Here is a 26,685-nt window from a genome sequence, read left to right on the forward strand (position 1 = left end):
CCTGCGCAGCGGCCGGCCAGCCGGCGGGAGGGCGCCGCGTCGCTTCCGTCCAACCACAGCGCTAGGGCGGCGCTTTAGTTGCGAGGCGCGGTCCGGGGAAGGGCGGGGTGGGGCAGGTGTGAGGCCCTCCTCTGATTGGCACTAAGTTGGGGCTGCAGGAGACGGGCTGCAGATGCTGGCAGGAACTTAGTGTCCTGTCTGGAGAACTGGGACGGGGGGCAGTTAGTACAGTACACATTGTGTTCTGGGCCCATGCCGGATGCTAGGGGGTCAGTTCTTCCTAGAATTGGCTAGGAAAATGTATAGCCATTTGAAGGAATGATATGAAAGTATTTCAGTCCTCCCTCCTTCCGAGCCTCTCCCTTGGCCGCCGCGCGGGAGAGAGGCAGAGATGGCAGATGAGATCGCCAAGGCTCAGGTCGCTCGGCCTGGTGGCGACACGATCTTCGAGATCATCCGCAAGGAAATCCCAGCCAAAATCATTTTTGAGGATGACCGGTGCCTTGCTTTCCACGACATTTCTCCTCAAGCACCAACACATTTTCTGGTGATACCCAAGAAACATATATCCCAGATTTCTGCAGCAGAAGATGATGATGAAAGTCTTCTTGGACACTTAATGATTGTTGGCAAGAAATGTGCTGCAGATCTGGGCCTGAATAAGGGTTACCGAATGGTAGTGAATGAAGGTTCAGATGGTGGACAGTCTGTCTATCACGTTCATCTCCAGGTCGGCAGATGCATTGGCCTCCTGGTTAAACACGTTCTGGGGATAATCTTCCCTTCTCTAGGCAATGATTAAGTTAGGCAAGTTCCAGCATGTTAAGTGGCACACTTATTTTTGCCTGTGTATGAAGAGATTCAATAATTTTCAAACCGGATACATAATAAAAGACATTGTTGCATGGTAAAAAAAAAAAAAAAAAAAAGAAAGTATTTCAAATGATGTTGTAAAGAAGCTATCAATATGGGAAAACGCACATAGTATATTGCTGAGAGGAAAAAAAGCAGGCTACAAAGGTATTTAATATGATCCCCTTTGTATATAATATATATAAAATGTTGGAAGGTGAAAGAATCAGAAGTTAACTGTGTGGTCGGGCGCGATGGCTCACACCTGTAATTCCAGCACTTTGGGAGGCAAAGGCAGGAAGAGGATCATCTGAGCCCAGGAGTTTGAGACTCCATCTCTGGGGAAAAAAAAAAAAAAGTTAACTGTAGTTTTTATCTCTGGGTAATAGAATTGAAGATGATTCATTTAACAAATGTGTATTAAGTACCTAATCTGTGCCAGGTACTGAGTGGATCACTGAAGTTAAAGGGATGAATGGGACAAATGGGCGATTTTTAAAATTCTCTCATACTTCTGCCTTTCCCAAGTTTTCTACATTAAGCATGCATTACTTTGTAGTTAGAAAAAAAACCTGTTATTAAAAAAACAAAAAAACAAAAAAACAAAAAGAAACTTTAGGCCCCCTCCCTACTGTTTTGGACTCCTAGGAATCTGGGCCAAGAGCCAGGGAATTATCAGGGTTCTGAGGTCCCCACCCACCTCCCCACCAGCTCTGACATTCTAAGAATTCTAAGAAAGGAATAATGCTGGGCTTAGACCAGGGAAGAATAATCGAAAGTCTTGGATGAAGGGGAGAATTTGGATCAGATTGTACCTTGGGCTCAGGTCCCTAGGAAACTGGTGATACCAGATAGGTAGAGGACTGGTTACACTGTCTCAAGTGAATGTGGGACAGTTCACACACTAAGAGCTCAAACATGGAAGAGGACAGACAATTCCATAGTAATTAGTGTCAATGTGAGTCCAGGTGATGAGTAGATCACAACACCTAGGGGGCAGTTGGTGATGGGTATGTATGTGAATGCTGCCCGTGTGATGGTGCTTTGGGTGGGTGGAAGAGGGGTGAGGAGTAGAGCCTCCTGTGAGCATAGGTTGGGGAATCATTCAGCTCTAGAAGAGGAAGAGGGCAAAGTTGGAGACAACTGATTCCCTGGGGACCAACTCTCCCACAGAGCAAGACAGGCACACCACACTGTACCTGGAACAGTGTTAAACTCTGCTCCCAAAGCCAAAGATAGGAGGGGCCCACAGGAGGAGTTTCAGAGGGTAGTCAATAACCCTTCTCTCCTTTATCCTCAAATTTTGCTTTCAACCCACTGGATGCTGGAGAAGCCCTAAGGATGTTTTGAACAACAATCAGTAATTCAACAAAATTAAATGCCAATCATATGCCTGGTCCTGTGCTAGGCATGAAGATGAAATGGTGGACAAGAGAAATATGACTCCTGCCCATAGGGAGCTTATGCTCCAGCAGGGCAGATGCAGTAAAGAGTCACCATAAAGTGAGGAAACACTGTAAAGGACATGTAGGCTTCTATGCAAGCATGCAGTGAAGGACTGGTCCTAGTGTCGGAGAGTCAGGGAAGGCTTCTCAAAGGAAGTGATATGTGAACTGATGGCCTGAAGGATGAATAAAATCTGGCTAAGCAGAGCTAAGCACCGGCAGTAGGTGAAATGGAAAAAAGAGACAAACAGCATGGACAAAGGCTTGGACACATACACATGCAAGCAAGCAGTGAATTTAAGGAACTCATAGAAGTTCTGTAAGATGAGAGCACAGACTGCAAGGGAGAGTGATGACGAAGGAGACTGGAGAGGTAGACAGAGGCTTAGAAGGAATTTATATCAGTAAAATTGTGATATAAGTAAAAATAAATTCAAAGTGGCTAAACATTAGGATAATTTATTGACTCATGCAACTGTAAAGTCCAGAAGCAGGTGGGCCCTAGTGTTGGCCTAATCCAGCAGCTCAATCATGTTACCAAGGGCCTCTTTCTACCACTCCACCGTGCCTTTCATGGTTTTACCTTCATCTTAAGGCTGGCTTCCATTATGGACACAAGATGGCTGCCCACAGTTACAATGGCGCATACTTCTTTATGGGTTGTCTAGTTGGTTCCCTTAGCCATCAAATACTTCAGACAAAGAGCTTCACTGACTGGACTCCACTAAGTCACAAGCCCCCTATGGAAACCAGGGCAATGGTGGCCCTCTGAAGGCCACATCAGGTACCGTGAACCTTACCCTAAGAGCAATGGGAAACCATTGAAAGGCCTTAAATGGGGTAAGATCATGAGATGCGCCATTTAGAAACATTGCTCTGGTTGGCTGGACTCAGCAAGACCCATCAGGAGGCAGTTGCAGTCATCCAGGTAAGAGGTGATGAAAGTGTGAGCCACGATGAAAAATGTGAATGAAAAGTTTAGAGGGTAGAATCTATAGGGCATGCTAGGGTGAATCATTGAATGCTAGGTGAAGGAAAAGGCGAAAGCAGAGATGGTACCAGGTTTCTGGATGAGGCTTCCAGGTAGAAGGTGGTGCTATTCACTGAAGGAGGATGAAGAGGAGGTCGTAGGGAAGACAAATTCAACCTGGGGACTGTTAAACTTGAAATACTTGTGGGACATCAAAGTGGAGAGGTCTTGGGTCTTGTCTATCAGGCAGATGGTTATGGGTCTGACATGGGGAAGATAGTCCAGCCTGAGAATACTTGGGTGTCATCAATTTATAGGAGCCATGGGAGTGGGTGACACTGCCTTGCAAAGAATATGGAGCAGGATAAGGGTAAAAGCATGATAGTCTTCAATACAAACTCATCCCTTCTCATCCTGTGCATCCACTTCAGTTCGACTGCACTGATGGTGGACTAAATGGTGGCCCTGTAAAGACATGTCCATGTTCTAATCTCCAAGACTTGTATATGTGACCTTATTTGGGAAAAGGGTCTTTGCAGACATAATTAGTTAAGGATCTTGAGATGAGATCATTCTGGATTATGCTGGTGGGCCCTAGATCCAGTGACAAGTGTTTCAACGAGAGACACTCAGTGGAGTCTCAGGGGCAAGAGAAGGCCATGGGAAGTTGGAGCCAGACATGGAGTAAAGCAGCTACAAGTCGAGGACTTCCTGGAGCCACCAGAAGCTAGAAGAGGCAAGGAAGGCTTCTCCCCCAGAGCCTTCAGAGATAGTCTGGCCCTGCCAAAACCTTGATTTCAGACTTCCGGCCTCGAGAACTGTGAGAAAATCCATTTCTGCTGTTTTAAGCCACCCAGTTGGTGGTAGTTTGTTATAGCAGCCCTCGGAAATGAACATAGATGGGGAGGCGGCCAGAACTACAAGTCAGCCTCAAGGTTCTACAAGGAATTTGATCAGTCTTTGCCCACAAGCCATGGCTTGGGAGAGGGAGCATTTTCCCTTCCACCCCACCAGCGAATAACTTCCTCCTCTGTCACACTGTGATAGGCAGAGATATGTTTTAGTAACATGACCCATCAGTGTTTGAAAACACAAACTCTCATGAACAAAGACTTGGCCTTTACCAACCACAGAGAGGTCCTGAACAAGGTGTGGGGTGCCCTGGTCATTCAGTCCTGGGTATACTCTGTCCCAACCTGGGTGACTCAGTAAAAAATAAATCTGTTTGAGGATTTGGCAGACTCCCAGCATGATCAAAGGTCAGAGTCCACATTTTCAACCCAGACCAGAGACACGGAGAGAGAAAAGGAGAAAAGCAGAGCGATAGGGAATAGTATTTGGAAAATGAGTGAGCTGTAACAGAGAGCTGGATTAGTTGTTACCACATTGGATGGGTCTTGTATAGGCCCATCCAATACAGATATGACCATATACTTCCATGTGTCAGGGTCAGGCAAGATCCAAGCTAAAGACAGAGCTGACCAAGACAATCAGCTGGCCATCCAGAGTGTACCTAGACCTCACTGCCATGGACAGCTCTGAATTTGGCTCCAGAAATGGTACCCTAGAATCTAAGGCTGACTCTTTCTGAAGATGACCATTTGTAGGACAGCTGTTATTTAGCCATATATATTTTGATGTACCATATGACAGTCATTCTGACAACACAGATGATTTAGAGTGTCACAAAAATGTGGTGTCAGACCAGGCATGGTGACTCACGCCTATAATCCCAGCACTTCGGGAGGCTGAGGTGGGAGGATCACTTGAGGTCAAGAGTTCAAGACCAACTTGGGCACTATAGCAAGACACCATCTCTACAAAACAAGTAAAAAAATTAGCCAGGTGTGGTGGCTTGTGCCTGTGGTCCTAGCTACTCAGGAGGCTGATGCAGGAGGATCACTTGAGCTCAGGAGGTCAAGCCTGCAGTGAGCTATGATGATGCCACTGCACTCCAGTCTGGGTGGCAGAGTAAGACCTTGTCTCAATAATAATAATAATTTAAAAAGCGCCGGGCACGGTGGCTCACGCCTGTAATCCCAGCACTTTGGGAGGCTGAGGTGGGTGGATCACGTGGTCAAGAGATCGAGACCATCCTGGTCAACATGGTGAAACCCCGGCTCTACTTAAAATACAAAAAATTAGCTGGGCACGGTGGTGCGTACCTGTAATCCCAGATACTCAGGAGGCTGAGGCAGGAGAATTGCCTGAACCCAGGAGGCGGAGGTTTCGGTGAGCCGAGATCATGCCATTGCACTCCAGCCTGGGTAACGAGAGCGAAACTCCGTCTCAAAAAAACAAAAACAAACAAACAAAAAGTGATGTCATGTTTACAGGATAGTTGTGGTGTGACATACACAGGTCATTGACAATGAGCTCCCTGAGGGCAGAGGATATATCTTAGTCAATTTGGTATTTCTCAAGCACCTGGCAAGGTGATCTACAAAGAGAAAATGCTCAATAATGGCTGTTGAATAAAAGACTGACTCGGTCCAGTACTGGACCCTGCCCTTATGGAGCTGAAGGCCATTAGAGCAGATAAAATGTAATAAATCACCCTAATATGAGTTTGATGGTGGGCAAGGTTATTATTGAGGGAAGGCAAAGAACTGAGTTGGGTCAAAGATGCCAGAGATCTTTTCCAGACTAATGGTAGAGGGTTGGTTAAGGAGTTTCCTGAAGGAGATGGCCTTTCATCTGAGTCTCGAAAAATAGAAAGGATTAGACAGGGAGGACAATAAAACTATTTTTAACACAGCAGCATGTGCACAAGCACTGACCCATTAGAGTTGAAGGTCTGACATACTCCCTGCATGATTCAGGATCAGAGTCCACATTTTCCTGACTCTGGCACTCAAGTGCTGAGGCACTCAAGTGGGGTCCTAAGGTCCCTGTTATGCCAGGCATTGCCCCTTTAGATAAGGGATCAGGAGGTCTGGAGGGTCCCTAAAGAAGAGCTAGGTTAGCAGGGATACCCTGGAGCTAGGGGCCATGGCTATATGCCAACAGAATTAGAAATATTTCAATATCTTAAAAATAACTAACACAACCATATTGGTGTGTGCCTACTGAATATTAGCCCTAGATATGGACCTGAAACGGCCTTATTCTCTTGTGGTTTGTTGAAGCCAATGGAGCCTTACTAGAATGTGAGCTACAAAACAGTAGAGCTGTTCTGTATTCAAATGCTGCATCTGTAGGGCCTATAATCCAGCACCTGAAGAATTGGAAGAGGCTTCATAAATTGTTTGATAAAAGGGCAAAGTAGTCAGGTATGATGGCGCATGCCTGCAGTCCCAGCTACTTGGGAGGCTGAGGCAGGAGGAGTACTTGATCCCAGGAGTTCTGGGCTGTAGTGTAGTATAGCACTGCACTAAGTATCTGCACTAAGTTCTGCATCAATCAGGTTGCCTAAGGATGGTTGAACTAACCCAGGTGGAAACTGGAGCAGGTCAAAACTTCAGTGCAGTGCTGATCGGCAGCAGGATCTCACCTGTAAGTAGTCACGGCCCTCCAGCCTGGGCAACATAATGAGATCCCATCTCTAAAATGAATTTAAAAATTAAATAATTAGGAAAAAAAATCAGCCTGTAATTCCAACACTTTGGGAGGCCAAGGTGGGCAGATTACCTGAGGTCAGGAGTTCAAGACCAGCCTGGTCAACATGGCAAAACCCCGTATCTATGAAAAAAAATTATCTGGGCATGGTGGCAGGTGCCTGTAATCCCAGATACTCAGGAGGCTGAGGCAGGAGAATTGCTTGAACCTGGGAGGTGGAGATTGCAGTGAGCCAAGATCGTGCCAGCACTCCAGCCTGGGCAACAGAGTGAGACTCTGTCTCAAAAACAACAACAACTGGGAGCCCTAAGCCCATTCTTGGGGTCCTCACACTCTTCTACCCCATCTTATTGCACCCAGTCTTCCCCTGCATTCCGTGCTCCATACTAGCCCTCGACATGACCTAGTATGAGAATTGGATTCTGTTACTCTACTGCTCATAGTAGTTTATGCCTCCCCTTTGCCCAGAATATCATTCTCCCTGTTGTTTTTACCAATTGAACTGATATTTCTTCAAGGACATGATCAAATTTGCCTACTTCTATATTATCTTCTAAAGCAGAATTAATCTCTCTTTCCTCAATATTATATTATGATATGGACATGGTTTGCCCTCACTCACTAGACTGCAAGCTCCTCAGGGCAGGGACTTTTTTTTCTTTCCTTCTTTTTTGAGACAGGGTCTTGCTTGTCACCCAGGCCAGAGTGCAATGGCACAATTTCAGCTCACTGCAGCCTCAATCTCCTGGGCTCAAGTGATCATCCCACTTCAGCCTCCTGAGTAGCTGGGACTACAGGCACATGCCATTACACCTGGCTAATTTTTTGTAATTTTAGTAGAGACAGGGGATTTGGCCATGTTGCCTAGGCTGGTCTCTAACTCCTGACCTCAGGTGATCCACCCACCTCAGCCTCCCAAAGAGACTGTGTCTTATTCATTTCCATTTCCCTAATCCACAGCCCAGTGCTGTACCTATGGTACTAAATAAATATTTATTGAATGCAATATCGAATAGCATTTCAGGGAGTAAGAACTGATTAACAAAGGTGGTAAAAGCTTTGGAGAAAAAAATGAATAGTTTAATTTGGCTAGAGTATGAGAGAGAATAGTAGGAGACAACATGGAAAGGTCCTTGGGCAAGGTTTTGAAGGGAGTTGGAAGTCAGAAGTACAAAATGTGCATATTGTGGTAGGCAGTGGGGAGCCAATGAAGACTTTTGAGCAGGAGAGTAATGTGATGAAAAATAAATTTAGGTTAAACCTATCAGAGCACCTCTGACATATACACTGGCTTTTCATTCAGGCTCAAATTTGTCTCCTACATACCCATTACCTAACTCACCCTCGGCTCCCCTAGTAGCATGCCCTACCCCTTTACCTGCTTTCTGGTGGAGTCAGGGATGTATACATAAGCTACTTTCCCTCTCAGCCAGAGGACGTGGGGGCCCCAGCTCCCCTGCCTTTCCCCTTCCGTGCCTGGAGCTGGGAAGCAGGCCAGGGTTAGCTGAGGCTGGCTGGCAAGGAGCTGGGTGGTGCCAGGGAAAGACTGCATAGTGCCAGGTGGTGCCTTGGGTTCCAAACTGAGTCCATGCCCCTGATAACCTTCTGCTTATGCACACACCTGCCTCTCACTCCACCTCCATCCTGGCTTTGGTATGGAGGAGGGGGCACAGGGCCAGACAGACCTATGAGACTTTGGCTCCATCTCTGCAAAAGGGCGCTCTGTGAGTCAGCCTGCTCCCCTCCAGGCTTGCTCCTCCCCAACCCAGCTCTTGTTTCCAATGCACGTACAGCCCGTACACACCGTGTGCTGGAACACCCCACAGTCAGCCTCATGGCTCCTCTGTGCCCCACCCTCTGGCCCCCTCTGTTGATCCCAGCCCCTGCTCCAGGCCTCACTGTACAACTGCTGCTGTCACTGGTGCTCCTGGTGCCTGCCCATTCCCAGAGGCTGCCCCAGATACAGGAGGATGCCCCCCTGGGAAGAGGCTCATCTAAGGAAGATGACCCACTGGAAGAGGAGGATCTGCCCAGTGAAGAGAAGCTACCCAGAGAGGAGGGTCCACCTGGAACAGGAGATCTACCCAGAGGAGAGGATCTACCTGAAGTTAAGCATAAACTAGAAGGAGAGGGCTCCCTGAAGTCAGAGGATCTATCTACTGTTGAGGCTCCTGGAGATCCTCAAGAACCCCAGAATAATGCCCACAGGGACAAAGGAGGTAAGTGGTCATCAGTCTCCAAATCCAGGTTCCAGGAGGTTCATGCTTCCTGTCCCATACCCCAGCCTAGGCTCTGGTCACTCAGGGAAGGAGGGGAGCATGTACTCCCACAGAAGCCCTTCCAGAGGTCCCATACCAATATCCCCATCCCCACCCTCCAAAATAGAAAGGGGCGGATGGGGAGAGAAAATAAAAAGGGGCGCAGAAGGAGAGAAGTGAGTTGGATAAGGTGAGAGAAGGGGGAGGCTGAAGAAGAGAAAGGGAGGAGATATGCAGATGAGAGAAAAATGTGCAGACAGAGACAAAATAGATGGAGAGAGAGAGCCAGAGAGTTTGAGGGGGAGAGAAAAGGATTGGGAGGTGAAGCGGGCATCAGAGGACAAGCAAGAAGAGCTTGTAGAGGTCATCTTATCTTCAGTCTACTGTGAGGAAATTGAGACCTAGGAAGAAGGACACAGCAGGTAGAGAAACATGGCGTCTTGACTCTCAAGCCAGGAATTTTGGGAAAGGGATAGGAGACCAGACAAGGCAGAGGGATGAGTGGGGAGGAGAAAGAAGGGAGAACGGAAAGATGGTGTACTCACTCGTTTGGGACTTAGGACTGAAGCGCCCACTCACTTTTTTTTTTTTTTTTGAGATGAAGTTTCACTTTTGTTGTCCAGGCTGGAGTGCAATGGGGTGATCTCGGCTCACTGCAATCTCTGCCTCCCGAGTTCAAGCGATTCTCCTGCCTCAGCCTCCTGAGTAGCTGGGATTACAGGCCCCCACCACCACACACCTGGCCAACTTTTGTATTTTTCCTAGAGACGGGGTTTCGCCAGGTTGGTCTGGCTGGTCTCTAACTTCTGACCTCAGGTGATCCGCCCGCTCTGGCCTCTCAAACTGCTGGGATTACAGGTGTGAGCCACAGTGCCCGGCCTGAAGCGCCCACTCACCTTTACAGACCCTAAGACAATGATTGCAAACTGGTAGGATTGCTGTTTGGCCCACTCAGCTGCTGTGTTAAGTTTGGGTGCGGTCTCCTGTGCTTTACACCTGGCCGGCTTAAGGCATTTGTTACTCATTATGCATCTGAGTTTGTGACACGGTTTTGGCCGTCGGGAAGGAATTGGGCTCTAAGCTGGGCCTGTTTATCCTTTTCATTTATACAGGGGATGACCAGAGTCATTGGCGCTATGGAGGTGAGACACCCACCCTCTGCACAGACCCAATCCGGGAACCCAGCTCTGTGGATATGCCCCACGGCCGTCCCCGAATACTGGTTCTGGGCATCTCATCCGCCGCCCTCCGTGCCACTCCCTCACCTTTTCTACCCGGCCTCCCTAAGTTCCTAACCTAGATGTCAGACTTCCTCACCAGATTCTCCCACCCTAGGCGACCCGCCCTGGCCCCAGGTGTCCCCAGCATGTGGGAGCCGTTTCCAGTCCCCGGTGAATATCCGCCCCCAGCTCGCCGCCTTCTGCCCCGCCCTGCGTCCCCTGGAACTCCTGGGCTTCGAGCTCCCGCCGCTCCCAGAACTGCGCCTGCGCAACAATGGCCACAGCGGTGAGAGGTCTCCCTGCCGAGCCTTGGGGGTGGGGCGGGCAGCATGGAACGGAACCGTCGTGGCTAGATTGGGCTGGTCCTCCCAGGCAGGGACGGCTCACTTGCCTCTCCCCACGCAGTGGAGTTGACCCTGCCTCCCGGGCTGGAGATGGCTCTGGGTCCCGGGCAGGAGTACCGGGCCCTACAGCTGCATCTGCACTGGGGAGCTGCGGGTCGTCCGGGCTCTGAGCACACTGTGGACGGCCACCGTTTCCCTGCCGAGGTGAGCACGGAGCTGACGGAGAAGGGGCAACGGGGCGGGGCGGGGCGGGGCCAGAGTTATGGCCGTCTCCTACCCCTACCCTTGTGTCCTCTCCAGATCCACGTGGTTCACCTCAGCACTGCCTTTGCCAAAGTTGACAAGGCATTGGGGCGCCCCGGAGGCCTGGCCGTGTTGGCCGCCTTTCTGCAGGTAACAGACCCTGGACATCCCCTACTCGCCGCTTCCGCATCCCATGCTCCCTCCCAGGCTCTGTATCGTGGCCCCAGAGACCCCATCCCAGCAGGCTCACCGTGGCCCCTTGGCTGACATCCTCATTCACTCACTGTTCATTCATTCAACACCCACTGTGAACCAGGCACCAGCCCACAACAAGGATTCTGAAGCTGTAGGTCCTTGCCTCTAAGGAGCCCACAGCCAGTGGGGGAGGCTGACATGACAGACACATGGGAAGGACATAGTAAAAATGATGGCCACAGAGGAGGTGACACTTAAAGGCTTTACTAATGGGAAGGAAAAGGAAATGTTCATTGCAGAGGAAACAGATTGTGCAAAGACAGAATATGGCCTATTTAGGGAATGGCACCTGCACTGTATTAGACATCAGGAAGGGTAATTTCTCTAATACTCCAGTGACCCATCATGTCCCCTTTGTGTAATGCAGTGTTTAGTGACTTCTTTGCATTCCAAATAATCAAGGCTACATACATTATGATTAGAGGAGGCTAGTAGGGGAAGGGATGGTGAGATGCCTGCGAGGTTCACTCACTCATTTATTATTTTTTGAGATGGAATCTCACTCTGTTGCCCAGGCTGGAGTGCAGTGGTGTGATCTTGTCTCACTGCAACTTCTGCCTCCCACGTTCAAGTGATTCTCCTGCCTGAGCCTTCTGAGTAGCTGGAATTACAGGTGTGTGCCACCATGCCCTGCTAATTTTTTTGTATTTTTAGTAGAGATGGGGTTTCACCATGTTGGTCAGGCTGGTCTCAAACTCCTGGCCTCAATTGATCTGCCCACCTTAGCCTTCCAAAATGCTGGGATTACAAGCATGAGCCACCATGCTGGGCCACGCTCACTGATTCTTTAACGCCAGTCACACAGCATAAAGTTCAGAGAAATGCCTCTGAAATAGCATGTTAGTATGTTCACAGTGTTAGTTTCATAATGTTCATAACGTTAGGCTCATAAGCAAAAGAATAATAAAAGAAGTAGCATGTCAGGACCTCACCTGAAAAGCCACAGAATCATGGAGGTGAATACAGAGGTGACATGAATACAAAGGTGTATATATGGTTTCCTGTGGGGAGCATGTGTGGAGGCAACAGTGACACTTCAAACGTTAGAAAGGCCAAGGTCACTGAGAACCTAGTATCCTAGTAAAATAGCCTCTCTCCCTCCCTCTCCAGCTTGTCACTGAAAACTAGTCCACCAGCCGGGTGTGGTGGCTCGTGCTTGTCATGCTTGTAATCCCAGCACTTTGGGAGGCTGAGGTGCAGATCAAAAAGTCAGGAGTTCGAGACCAGCCTGGCCAACACAGTGGAACCCCATCTCTATTAAAAAAAAAAAAATACACTGGGCGTGATGGCTCACGCCTGTAATCCCAGCACTCTGGGAGGCCGAGGCGGGTGGATCACAAGGTCAAGAGATCGAGACCATCCTGGTCAACATGGTGAAACCCCGTCTCTACTAAAAATACAAAAAATTAGCTGGGCATGGTGGCGCGTGCCTGTAATCCCAGCTATTCAGGAGGCTGAGGCAGGAGAATCGCTTGAACTCGGGAGGTGGAGGTTGCAGTGAGCTGAGATCACGTCACTGTACTCCAGCCTGGGCCGACAGAGTAGACTCAGTCTCAAAAAAAAAGAAAGAAAGAAAGAAAGAAAACCAGTCCACCAAACTCTATGTACTCTTGTTGTGCAAACTCTTGATTTGAGTACATAGAGTTTGAGTAATAATACATAAGAAAACCATTACAATTTCATGTTCCCTCAGCATTCTCAGAGCTGAGGAATGGGAGAGAGGACTATAGGAACCCCCCTCAACTTCCAGCCTCCAGCCATGGCCCTGGATACATGCATTCATCTGTCTTACAATGTCATCCCCCAGGAGGGCCCAGAAGAAAACAGTGCCTATGAGCAGTTGCTGTCTCATTTGAAAGAAATCGCTGAGGAAGGTCAGTTTGTTGGTCTGGCCACTACTCTCTGTGCCCTAGTTCATAAAGAATTGCCCTTGGGAGCTTCAGGTCTGAGGCTGGAGATGGGCTCCCTCCAGTGCAGGAGGGGTTGAAGTGTGAGCCAGCTCTCATCTTGATAATAACCATGAAGCTGACAGACACAGTTACCTGCAAACGGCTTCCTACAGATTGAAAACCTAGCAAAAATCAAAATTAGACAAAAAACCAAGTAAGACCAAAAATGGTGTTTGGAATTGTCAAGGTCAAGTCTTGAGATTGAAACTTTTTCTGATAACTATTTATCTTTAATAAGCATCAAATATTTTAACTTTGTAAATACTTTTGGAAATCTTTCACTTCTCAGTCACTCGGGTCATTTTAAACTTCACTTACTCTACTAGACCTTTTAGGTTTTTGCTAGACTAGATAGAACTCTGCCTTTGCATTTCTTGTGTCCGTTTTATATCGTTATCAATATTCATATTTATTTGTAAGTCATTCAGATCTTTTTTCTTTTTAATTCACTCTGGACTTAAACCTGTGGCCCAGGACTTTATGATGGTACACAGAGTTAAGAGTGTAAACTCTGATGGTCTTTCTTCTTTCCTTCTCTTCCTTCCTCCCTTCCCTCCTTCCTTTATTCCCCCTTCTCTCCCTCCCTGAGAACTCTTCCAGTTGCCCCAAAGCCCTGTACTTTTTTTGAGTTACGTCTTATGCGAAGGGCCTGCACTTAGTGAAGAAGTGGTCTTAGAGAGTTGAGTTTCTTTGGCTTCTGGGAGCTGAAACTGTATCCCTATACCCTGAAGCTTTAAAATGGGGCAATGTAGGTGAGACACCAACATAGATCCTCTTCACAGGCTCAGAGACTCAGGTCCCAGGACTGGACGTATCTGCACTCCTGCCCTCTGACCTCAGCCGCTACTTCCGATATGAGGGGTCTCTGACTACACCACCCTGTGCCCAGGGTGTCATCTGGACTGTGTTTAACCAGACAGTGAGGCTGAGTGCTAAGCAGGTAGGCCTGGGGTATGTATGAACACAGTGGATGTGGGGGAAAAAAGGATGTAAGATGAGATGAGAAAGACGAGAAGAAATCAAGACTGGGTTCTGTGGCTCATACCTATAATCCCAGCATGCTGGGAGGCTGAGGTGGGAGAATCGCTTGAGCCCAGGAGTTCAAGACAAGCCTGGGCAACATAATATGACCCCATCTCTACCAAAAGAAAAAAAAAATAGCTGGGTATGGTGGTGTGAGCCTATAGTCCCAGATACTCAGGAGACTGAGGTGGGAATATCACGCGTCGAATAGTTTGAGGCTGCAGTGAGCTATGATCCCACCACTGCAACCATCTTTAGGATACATTAATTTATTCATAAAAGAAATCAAGGGGCCGATGGGGGATATAGGAGATTGAGGGTGGAGCCCTGAGGTGCTGGCAGTGAGCTGGTCTGGTACCCTTGTTTCCTGTCATGCCATGAACTCACCCACACTGTCTACTGACCTCCCTAGCTCCACATCCTCTCTGACACCCTGTGGGGACCTGGCGACTCTCGGCTACAGATGAACTTCCGAGTGACGCAACCTTTGAATGGGCGAGTAATTGAGGCCTCCTTCTCTGCTGGATTGGAGAGCAGTCCTTGGGCTGCTGAGCCAGGTGCAGCTTTGTCTGGTATCCTCCAGCCAGGGGTCCCTCATCCTCCCATGTGTGTGCCAGTGTCTGTCATTGGTGGTCACTGTCCGCCTCTCATGTCTCCTTTCTCTTTCCAGTCCAACTGAACTCTTGCCTGGCTGCTGGTGAGTCTGTGCCCCTCTTCTTGCTCCTGATGCCAGGAGACTCCTCAGCACCATTCAGCCCTAGGGCTGCTCAATACTGCCTCTGCTCCCTCTCCTTTTCTGCAGAACCGACCCCATCTCCAATATTAGAGAGGCAGATCCTGGTGGGGATTCCCCCATTGTCCCCAGGGCCAAGTTGATTAGAATGAAGCTTGAGAAATCTCCTAGCATCCCTCTCCCAAACAACCCCCCGCCTTTTTTAGAGATAGGGTCTCACTCTGTTGCCTAGGCTGGTGTTGTGGCATGATCATAGCTCACTGCAGCCTTGAACTCCTAGGCTCAGGCAATCCTTTCATCTTGGCCTCTCAAAGCACTGAGACTGTAGGCATGCACCACTGTGACCGGCCCCAAACAACCCTTTTACTCGGCTTTTCGGAAGGAAAAATGTTGCTAAACTTTCCCCTTCTCATGTATCCACCCCCATCCCTTGGCTGGCCTCTTCTAGAGACTGAGGCACTGGGGACTGCCTGAGAACTTGGGGCAGGGGCGGGGGATGCACTGAGGCAGGCGTTGAGGAACTCTGCAGCTCCCTCTTCCTTCCCCATCCCAGGTGACATCCTAGCCCTGGTTTTTGGCCTCCTTTTTGCTGTCACCAGCGTCGCCTTCCTTGTGCAGATGAGAAGGCAGCACAGGTAGTACACCCACCCTTTCCTCAGGCACAACCTTCCCCAACCCTGTGCAGTCGCTTCATGCAAAGTGCATGCAAATGAGCTCCTCCTGGGCCGGTTTTCTGATTAGCCTTCCCTGTTGTTGTGTACACACAGAAGGGTGGCCAAAGGGGGTGTTAGCTATCGCTCAGCAGAGGTAGTGGAGACTGGAGCCTAGAGGCTGATCTTGGAGAATGCAGAGAAGCCAGCCAGAGGCATCAGATGGGGAGCCAGCAACTGTTCCGTCTGCTCATTGGGCCTCTCCCTTTTTAATCACCAAGTAATTTTTAAAAATAAATATTTATAATAAAATATGTGTTAGTCACCTTTGTTCCCCAAACCAGAAGGATGGTATTTGAATTTTCTACTGTTACTGTTATTAGCAGGAACTTGGTGGTAATGCATTTATTCTCTTATAGTTTGGAGGTCAGCAGTCAGACCTCAGTAGGGCTTGTTCCTGCTGGATGCTCTGAAAATAGAATGTTTCCATGCCTTTTTCAGATTCTAGGAACCACCTGCATTCCTTGGTTCTTGGTCCCTCCTACGCATCACTCCAATCTCTTGCTTCCATTGTCACAACTCCTACTACTGCCTTTGACCTCCTTGACCCCCAAGAACCCTGGGGATTACACTTGGCCTATGTAGATAACCAAGGATAATCACTCCATCTAAAAATCTTAGCTTAATCACAAAGTTTCTTCCCATGTAAGGTAACAATATTGCATAGGATTAGAACATGGACATCTCTGGAGAAGGGGAATTATTCTGCCTACCACAGATGTTATCAGGAAGAGGACAGAAATGATTGATCCTGCTGGGATGGCCGTGTGTGTGCAGTGTGTGTTGAAGGGTAGGGCAGAGAGTAGCCCTAGGCTTAACATCACACTTAGGCTTTTAGGTTTTCACCGTGCTCAAGGAAGATGTGTCACTTCTTGCAGTTTTTGCTTCAGGATGTGCCGTCTGGCCCAGCTGCCTGCTGGAACAGGGCAGTGCTGTAGATGGCAGCTCCTCTGCCTGTAGGGAACAAGGGCCATGATGTCCCCTGTCCCTATCAGACTTCCTGCTTCACATGGCCTGTTCACAGCCCCTTCTCAATGAGCCTAGGCCCCTGCATCCCACAGTTTTCCCTGAAAGGGAGGTCCCACTGCAGAGCAAGGATCCAGGCCCTGCTCATTCAGGGGTCCTTCAAACTCCATTGCCAACACCAAAGAAAGGCTTAATGGGCCTTGAGAAGCTGGTAACATCAGTTTTATTGGGTTGGGGCAGCAACCATAGCCTGGCTGGGGGCGGGGCCAGCCCTCACAGATTGTTGAGTTCCAGCAGGGTCTGGTCCAAGGTCTGGTGAATCTCGACGTTCTCCTCCTTGGCACTGGCCAAGGTCTCTGTGAGGGGAAGCAGCAGGTGAGGCAGGAAGGAGACACAAGGGGGAGATGTGGGGAGGCAGGGGCAGGGAAGGTAACATATAGACATGGAGTGGGTCAGGAGACACAGGAAGACACACACATTCGGGGACCCCAAGGCTCCATGGCAGGGGCAAATGGATGGATTGACCAGAATGAGGGGAACAGGATGGACGTGGATGCCTCAAGGCTTTGTAGTCATGGAGGTGGGTAGGGAGGCCTAAGTCATCAACTACTTTATCCTCTTCTTTAGAAGGTTTAAGAAAGTTGGAGACAGAAGGTAAGACAAAGACTGAGCCAGGAAAGGAGGGCCAGACAGACTTGAGGTAGAAAACAGACCTGCTGATGCAGTGAAAGCCCCATGTTGCTGACATCCAACATGTTTCCAAGCTCCATTCCAGCCCTTTTGCCACCTTCTTGCCCCTGCCCTGCACCTCACCACCCCATTTCCTTTCCAGTCACTCTATTTGACTTCAGCTAAGTGCTCTGAGGTCAGTGATTGGCACCAGAGGGGGTCATGGTGTTTGACGGGGTCACATGTGCCTGCATGCAGCAGTGAGTCAGAGAGTGACAGCCTGGGAGGGCTTGTGCAGAGGGGTTTCAGAGTGGGCCATGTTGTTTGGTGGGTAGGCTCAGTGCAGTGGGTGGGGGTGTCTGTAAGAGCCAGGGTCTCAGGAGTGAACCAGTGCTCCGTGGTGGTGTTAGAGGTGCTCTCTGGAGGGCAGGAAAACAGCATGGAGACCAAGTTCAGAGTTTATTAAGCAGCGAAGCGGGGTGGAGGGGGACAGGTAAAGGATGAAGCCAGTGCCAGAGTGGGTGGTGGGCATGATGGAGATTCTCCCTAGGCTGCTCCCAGCCTGGCTGTGCAATGTTGGCAATTTCTGCTCCTCCTGCCTGCTCCCTTCCCCACAGAGAGAATGGAAAGGAGAGGAGAGAAGAGGGCTGAGGTGGCCACGCTGGCGTGGGGCTCAGAGGGAGGTGATGTCATTGAGTGCGTTGTCCAGCTCCTCGCTAATGGCCTTGTACTTCATCTTCTGGGCATAGACTTCGTCTGGGGGGGGTCCAGTGAGGGGACCAGGTGGGAGTGTGGGAGAGGGAGTGGAGGGAAAGAGGAAAGGAAGGAGAGAGGGCAATGGAAAGAAAAACAGTATCAGAGTTGCACAAAGAGTGAGAGCAGCAGGCCAGGGAACAGTCTGGACGGCTGTCAGGAACTCCTTCTCCCTCTCTCTACCCCATCTCTCTTCTTTCTTTCTCTGTACCCCACATTGGCTCTACGCACAGGAGCTCCTGCTTCCCCAGGGAGCTGTGGGCACAGTGCTCTGGACAAGCAGGAGTGCCTGCTTAGCAGGGAGAGGGAGCGTGCTGGAGCCAGAAAGGGCAAACCTCCTAAAGCTGGAGGTAAAATTGGAGCTTGCCTGAGAAGGCTGAAAGCGAGAGAAGTGGGAAAGTGAAAGGGTTATCACAGAATAAAAAGGAAAGGCAACTTCAGCCACAACACCATCAACAATAGAAATAGTCACAGACTCACAGATACCTGCATGTTGGTTTTTGTCCAATCTAGCTTAAAATAGTATTTTCTATCAGTGTTGTCATGCAGACCTACATGTTCAATCAAAAGCTCTCTAGTTAACAAGGCAGTCTCTGTGCTAGAACTCTACTGCATTACACTCAGGGATGAATCGTCCATATGGGAGCTACTCAGAGTGTGGCCTGGGGACCAGCAGCATGGGCAGCACCAGAGAGCTGGCTAGAAATGCAAATCCTCCAGCTGAAAGTCAGCAATCACTTGGGGCAGAGCCTAGGAATCTGTTTTTATAAAACTCTCCCAGTGATTCTCATGCATGCCGAAATTTAAGAAGCACTGGAGTTGTTGCCCTGTGGACAGCTACAATTACTTGAATTGTAGTCATGGGCCACAGAGTTGCGGAGTTGGTAGAGTCCTAGGTGGTTCAACCCTAGTTTATTGATGGCAAATAAAATGGGATGAGAAGGTAAGGGACAGACTGATAATCACGGCAGGTGTGGACCTACTTATAAAGGCTCAGGGATATGAGAGAGTATTCCTTTTACCTTCTAGATCATCGATGGTTTTCTCCAACTTTGCCACAGACCTTTCAGCAAACTCTGCTCGGGTCTCAGCCTGGAGGGTAAAGGCAGGATGGGAGAAATGGGAAAGAATTAGGCCCTCCCACAGACCACGGCCCAAGTCAAGCTTCTTGCCCATCCCTTCCCTCAAGTGTCCTACCACAGGCAGTCTCTGGCAAGGATTAGGGGGGCTTGAGGGGACACTGGGAACTGGAAGAGGACTCTCACCTCTTTCAGCTTCTCCTCCAGCAGTTTGATTTCCTCTTCATATTTATCTTCTTTGGTGGAATACTTTTGGGGACATACACACACCATCAGTACAGTGTCACCACAAATCCTTCATTTCTCCATTGCACCCCATAGGCTCCTGGCCGTCTTGCCTCCATTGAACACCAGCCCCTCCCTGCCTTGGGCCCCTCACCTCCCTCCCCTGCGGGACCCCATCCTTACTGCCCCTCTGCTCCCCTCTACCTTGTCCGCCTGGGCCTCCAGGGATTTCAAGTTGTTGGTAACAATTTTCAGCTCCTCCTCTAGGTCCCCACATTTACTGCAGGGGGTGTGTGGCAGGGGGAGCGGGGTGTGAGGGCACAGTGAAGCCAGACAGTGGAGATGGCACAGTGGGGGACGGGTAGAGGAGAGAAGAGAAGAGCAAAGTTGTGAGAGTGACAGCAGGCAGGGCTCAGAAGCCCCAGGCCCTTCCCAATCCCCAGCAGCTGAGAGAGAGCAGCCTGTGGTGCTGAGATGGAGGGAAGGTGAGCTGAGAGAAGGCGCCATTGCCCAGAAAGGTTCAGAGGGGTTGCTACCTCCTCCTCTGAGGCCATCAGGGACTTGAGGGCCTGGTCCATGGTTCGAAGTTCCTCCTCCAGCTGTCTGGCTCGGCTAGGGGCAGCGGGCAGGGGTCAGAAAACAGGGGCTGTCCCTATGGCCCCAAGCCTAGGACACTGCCTCCCCATTATATGGAGGGCCCCAGTGCCAAGGGGCTCACATGCCACCCCCCGGGTATCTTTACCTCTCGGCCACCTCAGCTCTCTCTTCTGAGCGCTCCAGCTCTCCTTCCAGGATCACCAGCTTTCTGGCCACCTGCGGGGAGTGAGAAAGAGAGGGTAGATCAGCAGAGAAGGACTGGGTATGTTGTGGGCTAGGCAGTGAGCAGGCAGAGGGGCGAGGCTGTCACCTCCTCGTATTTGCGGTCTGAATCCTCAGCGATGTGCTTGGCCTCTTTCAGCTGCATCTCCTGCAGCTCCATCTTCTCCTCATCCTTCATGGCCCGGTTTTCGATGACCTTCATTCCTCTGGGAGGCACGGAGAGGGTGAGCGTGGGGTCAGGATCAGCAGAGACAGGGTCCCTCCTCCCTCCCAGACCATCCTCCCCCAGGGGCCCCTGACCACCTCTCGCTCTCATCAGCTGCCTTCTCAGCCTCCTCCAGCTTCTGCAGGGCTGTAGCCAGGCGCTCCTGGGCCCGGTCCAGCTCCTCCTCTACCAGCTGAATGCGGCGGTTCAGGGAGGCCACATCTGCCTCAGCCTGTGGGTCAGAGATCAGGGGTCAAAAAGGCCTTGTCTGCTTTGGATGAGGATCAGAGAGGCTCCAGAGGATGTCAAGATTCTTCTCAGAAAGAACTGAGACTTCCTGGTTTCTATACATTCTCTGTAATTTTTCCTCAACCAATCATCTTCTGCCCAGACTGTGCTCCAGTAAAAAATGTGCATTCAGGCCGGGCACAGTGGCTCATGCCTGTAATCCCAGCACTTTGGGAGGCCGAGGTGAGTGGATCACCTGAGGTCAGGAGTTTGACCTGTCTCTACTAAAAATACAAAGATAGCCAGGAATGGTGGTGTGCGCCTGTAATCCCAGCTACTTGGGAGGCTGAGGCACAAGAATCATTTGTACCTAGGAGGCGGAAGTTGCAGTGAGCTGAGATCATGCCATTGCACTCCAGCCTGGGCAAAAAGAACAAAACTCCGTCTCAAAAAAAACGAAAAAGTACATGTATTTCTCGCTTGACGAGCTCCGCTCCCCAGAGGCAGGGCCTCTCCTGCACCGTGCACGGTTAGTCTCCTAAAGGTCACCTGCACACAAGTTCTCCTGTTCCCCGTGAGAGCACTCCAAGTGCTGGGGCCAGGTCCGATGCAGCTCTGATTCCTTCACAGCAAAGCCTGGCCCAGGGATGGGGAAGAACCAGGCCAACCAGACTTCACTGCTGCTAAGACCAGCCCATCACAGAATCAAGCTCAGTGATGCCGGGCACCGTGGTGCATGCCTATAGTCCCAGCTACTCAGGAGGCTAAGATGGGAGTTCACCTTGACCCTAGGAGGACAGGCTGGGCAATATAGCGAGATCCCATCTCAAAAAAAAAAAAAGACCAAGCCCAGTGATGTCGTCTGTCATCAGCTGCGAGGCAGACTCCCAGCAAAAATCCCAAGAGGCAGGCCTATGAAGGACACCCATGGTTGTAGTAAGGGTCTCCCTGCCAAGGCCAGCACAGAGCTGGGGGCAATGCAGGCGCAGTGTGAGGGATGTCTGCTCAGTCCCTGAGCTTGCAATAGGAGGCAAAACCATGGGGGTTTTGGAAAAGATCCACAAAAACTGGTCAAACACTGAGATAAAGGGCACAGCAAGACGAGCACCAACAAAGGAAAATGAGGGAAGCAGTGCAGTGTGGTGTTAAGAGCATCAGCTGTGAGTCAGGCTTGTCTTTGAGCCATGGCTCAGCCACTCAACACTTGTGTAACCTTGGGCAACTTATTTAGCCTCTCTAAGCCTCAGTTTCCTCCCTCACAAGTTGGAGTTAACAATAACACTTCCTCCTTCTTAAGGCTCTTCTGAGGTAATGCAGTGCTTTTAATACTCAATTAACCAACAGAACCCTTGGTGAGGCTCATAAAATGAAACAAGTTCTCTTACTCCATGCTAGATCCACTGAATTGAGATGTGTAGGGTGGCGACTTGGGAATCTTCTGTTTTTTAAAGCCCCTGACTGATTCTGATGATAAGCAAAGTTTGGGAAATTGTAAAATAACATGCAGAAAGCACTGAGCACACTGCCTGCACAGGGTCTGCACTCCATAAATATTAGGTTATCCTCTTTTTTTTTTATATTTTTATTTTTTGAGATGGTTCTGCTTTGTCATCCAGGCTGGAGTGCAGTGGCACAATCTAAGATCACTGCAACCTCTGCCTCCCAGGCTCAAGTGATTCTTCTGCCTCAGACTCCCAAGTAGCTGGGACTATAGGCGCCCACCACCACGCCCAGCTAGTTTTTGTATTTTTAGTAGAGATGGGGTTTCACCATATTGGCCAGGCTGGTCTCAAACTCCCGACCTTGTGATCTGTCTGCCTTGGCCTCCCAAAGTGCTGGGATTGCAGGCATGAGCCACAGCACCCGATCAGGTTATCTCCTCTTTCCTCATCAAAAACAAGGACACAGAGACTCTGAGATTTCAGAGCAGAGAGGAGAGATGACCTGTGTAGAGGAAGGAGGTAGAGGGAGGAGCTGGGGGCACCAACTGTGACCGAGAGCATAGGAAGCAGATCCTTGACAGGACTGTAGGGCAGGAGAAATAGCACCATATATAGAGAGTAGATGGTAGCTTATCCTCCAGGTGCCTTCAGCACCTGGAGCTTGGCCACCTGGAGTGACAAGGGCCCATCATGGGCACAGGGCCGGATGACTCAGTGTGGAAGGATTCTGGGGACAGCATTGGGGGTTGGGAAGAATCACTCTGGGGGACATTGGAGGACTACCCTAGAGAGCAGTGAAACTGTAAAAGAAAAACTCTTCATGACGGTGGGGTGACAACTCTGAAAGGTTTGGGAAGTCCTGGGGTCCTCATGATGGGACTAATATGTGCCATTTCTTGTTCCTCAAGCTCTTCCCAGTTATGGAGTTTCCTCTCTAACCACAGGACAGGCACTACTGTCCCCATTAGACAAATGGGAAGCAAGAGTGAAGAGAGAAACTGAGGCACCATGTTAAGTTGAGTGCTGTGTTCAAGGTCACACAATAAGCTTGGGCAGTCTTTCCTATCTGCTCCTGGCACTGCTGCTCTGCCTCCCCAGTTCTGTCCCTGTCCCCCTGCCCCGCCTCCAGCCCCCATCAGCTCCTTGGGTTTCTAGTCCTGCCTCCAGCTGCACTGGGCCTTGGTTATTTATAGAGTGTCAGATGCCCAGGGTTGTCTGTGCTAGCAGCTGCGGGTCAGCTCCCTCCCAAGTGCCAGGACTAGTGGAGAACCAAAACTGGAGGCTGGAGGTCACAGAAGCCCAACCGTGGGGGGCTGGGAACAAGAGCAGTTAACACAAACAGCAATGTCATCTCTGATGTTCAGACCATGCTTTATGCTAATCCAACCACAGGTTCATCTTAAAACAATCCTGGGTGGAAGGCAGATGGGGAAACTGAGGCAGAGAATGGGGAAAGTACCATGTCCAAAATCATATGGCCATTCTCCTATCTTAAGGTAGGGGGTTGGGAATGGCAGGAAGTGAAGTCTGGTTGGGATTGTGGGGTGGACAGAGAAATCTCAGGGTAAACAGGGCCTGCCAAGGTAGCTGCTTTGGCATTTGTGGCCCTGTCCCTCTGCCCTGTGGCCTGGCGTGGTCTCCAGGTTGACAGCTTAATGAGGATAAATGAGGAGCTTCAGAACCTGAGCTGGGGCCTCAGGGCACAGCAGGGCTGCCGAAGCCAGAGGTCAAGGCCAGGGAATTTCTAATGGCCCCTTAGGGTTGTAACTCAAGTGGGGCCTCATCTCTGGATCCCTTTCCCTCCTCCTGCCTGCTAGTACCTCACACCCACACCCCCCCACCCCCAAACTGCTGCAGTCTCCTCTCCAATTTCAGCTGGAGGATTAAGTGAGGTAGATGGTAAATTTTTATGCCTTCCACCCCCACAATGACTCACTGCTTGGTCACTGTACATTCTAAAAGCTGGAACCAAACAGAATTACAGGACGAAGTCCTCTGGGAGAAGTGGTAGGTGGTTTTGATTTATCCACTGCCTTGGATTATTTGTGTAAGCTTACCCTGGCCCTGGTTACTGAGATAAAATCATTTCTGTCCTGGTGCTGGGGATAGCTAAGTCTCCTTATCCCCTTATTTCCATGTCCAGGGGGGCCCTCCCCAGTGTCCTAACTCCTCCCATTGTCCCCCAAGTCCACACTCACATCGGTGGCCTTCTTCTCGGCCTGCTCCAGTTTCTCCTGGGCCTCCTTCACGGATTCAGAATACTTTTCCACTTCATCCTCTGTCCCCTTCAGCTTCTTCTGGAGGGCCTGCTGCTCCTCCTCCAGCTGGGACAGAGGGGGCTCGGTCAGCTAAGCCTGGGAGGAGGCCCAGGCCCAGAATGGAGATGGGGTGTGTAGAGGAACTACCAAGAGAGATTTGGAGGCTACTGGGATGGAAGAGGAATAACAGAGGGGGGCAGTCCAGTCAAGGGTGCTGGTGGGACCTGGTGGGGGCACAGAGAAAACTTCAAGACCCAAGGAGCAGGACCAACATACTCTGCAAGGGCAGAAGTGGGAACCAGGGGCGTGGGGCTCCCCTAGACTGGTAGGGGAGATACGGGGGCTCTGATGAAGGCCCTGAGGGTATTGTGAAGGCCCAGCCCCCACACTGGGTGGGAGAGAGCCCTGGCAGGCAGGCCTGAGGCTGGGGGACCCATGGCAGCGACCCACCCCTGCCTTTGGCAGGGGCGGGGAAAGCAGGCTGCACTGGGCCCGGCCCCCACCTGCTTGCAGCGATCCTCAGCTTGCTTCTTGTCGGCTTCGGCCTGCTCGGCGCGGTCGATGGCGTTCTCCTTGTCCAGCTTCAGCATCTGCATCTTCTTCTTGATGGCGTCCATGGCTGCGGTGGGGGGTGGGCCGGCCGGCAGGCAGTGAGGACTGGACGGACTGGGCTGGCTGAGCCGACTAGGTGCACGGGTGGCAGGCAAGGAGGCCGGAGCAGGACTGGGACGTCCGGGCCGCGCGGGCGCCTAAAAGGCGGGGAGGGACCGGGCGGAGCCGACGATCAGGACCCTCCCCCACCTCGGCCCAAACCTTGTAGGGGCAGAAGCAAGGCCCGGCCGGGGGGCGCGGCTGCCCCCTGCGCCCACCCCCTAGGGACCGCCTCCCTTGGGGTCCCGCCCCAATTCCCCTCTACCCCGCCAGCCGTCGGAGGGAAAAGGAGCCGACGGTCGGCTGGAAAAACCCCGACGCTACGGAGGGGAGGGGACCCTTGGGCTGGGGGCTCCGGGCTTCCTCTGATTGACAGTCGGATCCAGTGGCAGCTGCGGCTGGGGCCCCTGGGGCTATTTCGGGGCGTGAGCTCACGGCAGCTGCCCGGGCACAGGGACCGGCGTGCCCCCCCTCAGCTTCAGCAGCCGCTACCCTTAATTTAGAAGTTTCCTGCAAATCCCCCCGGATTAAATGTCTCTTGGGAGGCAGAGCTCCTCTGCAGTTTGAGTGCCTCAGTTTACCCTGAGTCTCACTAGGTTTTGTTATCGACGTGGTGGTAATAGCAGTCTCATCGGGGACTTGGGGAAACTGAGGCAGGAGGCGAGCCCAGAGCCCCGGTGGCGGTGCGGAGTGTGACCCGGCTTGCTGTCTCCAGGATCGGCCTGACCTCTCATTCCCTCGCCTCCCCTCCCAGGCCCTGGAGCCAGGCCCTTCCTGCGAGCGCCCGGCGGCTCGCGACCCAGCTCCCCGCCCCGCCCCCCACGTGCCCCGCATATTTTCCACGCAGCTGCGGCCGGGCTGGTTACCGGGCGCTTCCCGCCCCCACTCCCACCCAGACGTTTCCCGAGCCCCTGTTCCCTGCCCCCGCCTCCTGGCCCCTCTCCCCTCCGCGCGCCCTCTCTCTCCGCCCCTGCTCCCCGCAGACGCTCCTCTCTTTCCCAGTGGGCCAACTTTACGCTGAAATTTCTTTTCTGCCCTTTTTTGGGATGTTTCCCCGTGGGGAGGCGGAGCCGAGCTGGGGCGGGGAAGGCGGGGGACGAGGGGTAGAGTCGCTGAGCTGCGGGGTGTCAGGGGCCCGGGGCGAGGTGTCCTCTCAGACCAAGGCCGCCAAATCAGCGACCGAGCCTGGTCGTCGGGTCGGGGCGTCTGAGGCGCGGGGCGTGAAGGTGTTTTCATTTTTCCCTGGGGTGGGGTTGGGGCAGAGGAAGTGGAGAGCCGCCCCGGAGTAGGGGGAAGGGGAGAGAACCAGCGGAGGAAGCGGAGAGGGAGCTGCTAGCCTCGTCCTCACCCTCCAGTCGCGGAGGGGCGGGAGGCCTGGATTTTGCAGCGGACTGGTGACCGTGGGAACCCGGGGCTGCGGGCCAGGGCCGTGGGGAGGAGGCGTGGAAACGCATTCAGATCTATTTAGCTGCCTGCGCGCCACACCAAGAGCAACCCTGGCCTGACCTCGTAGTGTTTCCCTAACTCCGTGGAAGACCCCTCCTCATCCAACAGCAGTCTATGCTGGACCACTGGGGCTCCCCTGCCCTTCGCGTCTCACTTCCACCTAATCCTGGAGAGGCTGCTTCCTACCGATGAGGTTCTCTTCGGGTCAGTCTGGGCTGGCCTCTGGCTGCTCCTTTTCTCCACTCTTAAGTCTTTTGTAGTCTTACTTCTGGTTCCTCAACTCATTCACTCATTTGACTGTTCCACGCATTGTTGCCAAATGTCTTTTAAAAGTTAATACGAATATTATCTAAAACCCTCCAAAACTCCTCCCTAATCCCTGTC

General features: G+C 51.2%; 2 protein-coding genes, 1 long non-coding RNA gene and 1 pseudogene across 17 annotated transcripts; 2 read left to right on the forward strand and 2 right to left on the reverse strand.

The window, feature by feature from the left end:
• Positions 1-374: 374 nt before the first annotated feature.
• Positions 375-774, forward strand: LOC100407494 (adenosine 5'-monophosphoramidase HINT1 pseudogene; annotated as a pseudogene).
• Positions 775-1,008: 234 nt separating this feature from the next.
• On the reverse strand, positions 1,009-9,763 carry LOC144582503 (uncharacterized). The gene is made up of 2 exons (XR_013535254.1): positions 9,629-9,763; positions 1,009-1,190 (listed from the first exon to the last, which is right to left on the reverse strand). It is a non-coding gene; the product is annotated as an uncharacterized LOC144582503 (long non-coding RNA).
• On the forward strand, positions 8,624-15,812 carry CA9 (carbonic anhydrase 9). Of its 11 annotated transcripts, none has more exons than XM_054257588.2 (11): positions 8,624-9,044; positions 10,196-10,225; positions 10,419-10,589; positions 10,676-10,851; positions 10,948-11,040; positions 12,896-13,019; positions 13,877-14,034; positions 14,530-14,689; positions 14,788-14,814; positions 15,404-15,485; positions 15,618-15,812. In XM_054257588.2, exons 1-11 carry the CDS (start codon positions 8,660-8,662, stop codon positions 15,676-15,678), a joined length of 1,467 nt encoding a protein of 488 aa, XP_054113563.2. In that variant the 5' UTR covers positions 8,624-8,659; the 3' UTR covers positions 15,679-15,812. The 11 variants fall into 11 exon arrangements, 10 of the variants coding, with proteins under 10 accessions (XP_054113563.2, XP_054113567.2, XP_054113582.2 ...); XM_054257592.2 differs by having other exon boundaries at positions 14,530-14,674; XM_054257607.2 differs by having other exon boundaries at positions 12,953-13,019; positions 14,530-14,674.
• A 918-nt stretch (positions 15,813-16,730) lies between these two features.
• On the reverse strand, positions 16,731-24,929 carry TPM2 (tropomyosin 2). 5 transcript variants are annotated; one of them, XR_004726955.3, is made up of 9 exons: positions 24,708-24,929; positions 24,145-24,270; positions 20,375-20,508; positions 20,160-20,277; positions 19,995-20,065; positions 19,457-19,864; positions 19,214-19,276; positions 18,971-19,040; positions 16,731-17,951 (listed from the first exon to the last, which is right to left on the reverse strand). XR_004726955.3 is itself a non-coding variant. In XM_035251640.3 (9 exons), the coding sequence occupies exons 1-9, from the start codon at positions 24,819-24,821 to the stop codon at positions 16,800-16,802; spliced, it is 855 nt and encodes a 284-aa protein (XP_035107531.1). In that variant the 5' UTR covers positions 24,822-24,929; the 3' UTR covers positions 16,731-16,799. The 5 variants fall into 5 exon arrangements, 4 of the variants coding, with proteins under 4 accessions (XP_035107531.1, XP_035107524.1, XP_035107540.1 ...); XM_035251640.3 differs by having other exon boundaries at positions 16,731-16,882; positions 19,457-19,532; XM_035251633.3 differs by having other exon boundaries at positions 19,457-19,532.
• Positions 24,930-26,685: the final 1,756 nt, after the last annotated feature.

Source organism: Callithrix jacchus, chromosome 1 (genome assembly GCF_049354715.1).
Source record: "Callithrix jacchus isolate 240 chromosome 1, calJac240_pri, whole genome shotgun sequence".
Classification (NCBI taxonomy): Eukaryota; Metazoa; Chordata; class Mammalia; order Primates; family Cebidae; genus Callithrix; species Callithrix jacchus.

Coding starts and splice junctions, on each gene's coding strand:
- CA9 (XM_054257585.2), top strand. CDS start 8,660: ATGGCTCCTCTGTGCCCCACCCTCTGGCCCCCTCTGTTGATCCCAGCC. Junction 14,035..14,529: donor TGAGGCTGAGTGCTAAGCAG/GTAGGCCTGGGG, acceptor TGACCTCCCTAG/CTCCACATCCTCTCTGACAC. Junction 14,690..14,787: donor GCCAGGTGCAGCTTTGTCTG/GTATCCTCCAGC, acceptor TTCTCTTTCCAG/TCCAACTGAACTCTTGCCTG.
- TPM2 (XM_035251640.3), bottom strand. CDS start 24,821: ATGGACGCCATCAAGAAGAAGATGCAGATGCTGAAGCTGGACAAGGAG. Junction 20,509..24,144: donor CCGAGAAGAAGGCCACCGAT/GTGAGTGTGGAC, acceptor TCTGACCCACAG/GCTGAGGCAGATGTGGCCTC. Junction 19,277..19,456: donor TGGAGGCCCAGGCGGACAAG/GTAGAGGGGAGC, acceptor TGTCCCCAAAAG/TATTCCACCAAAGAAGATAA.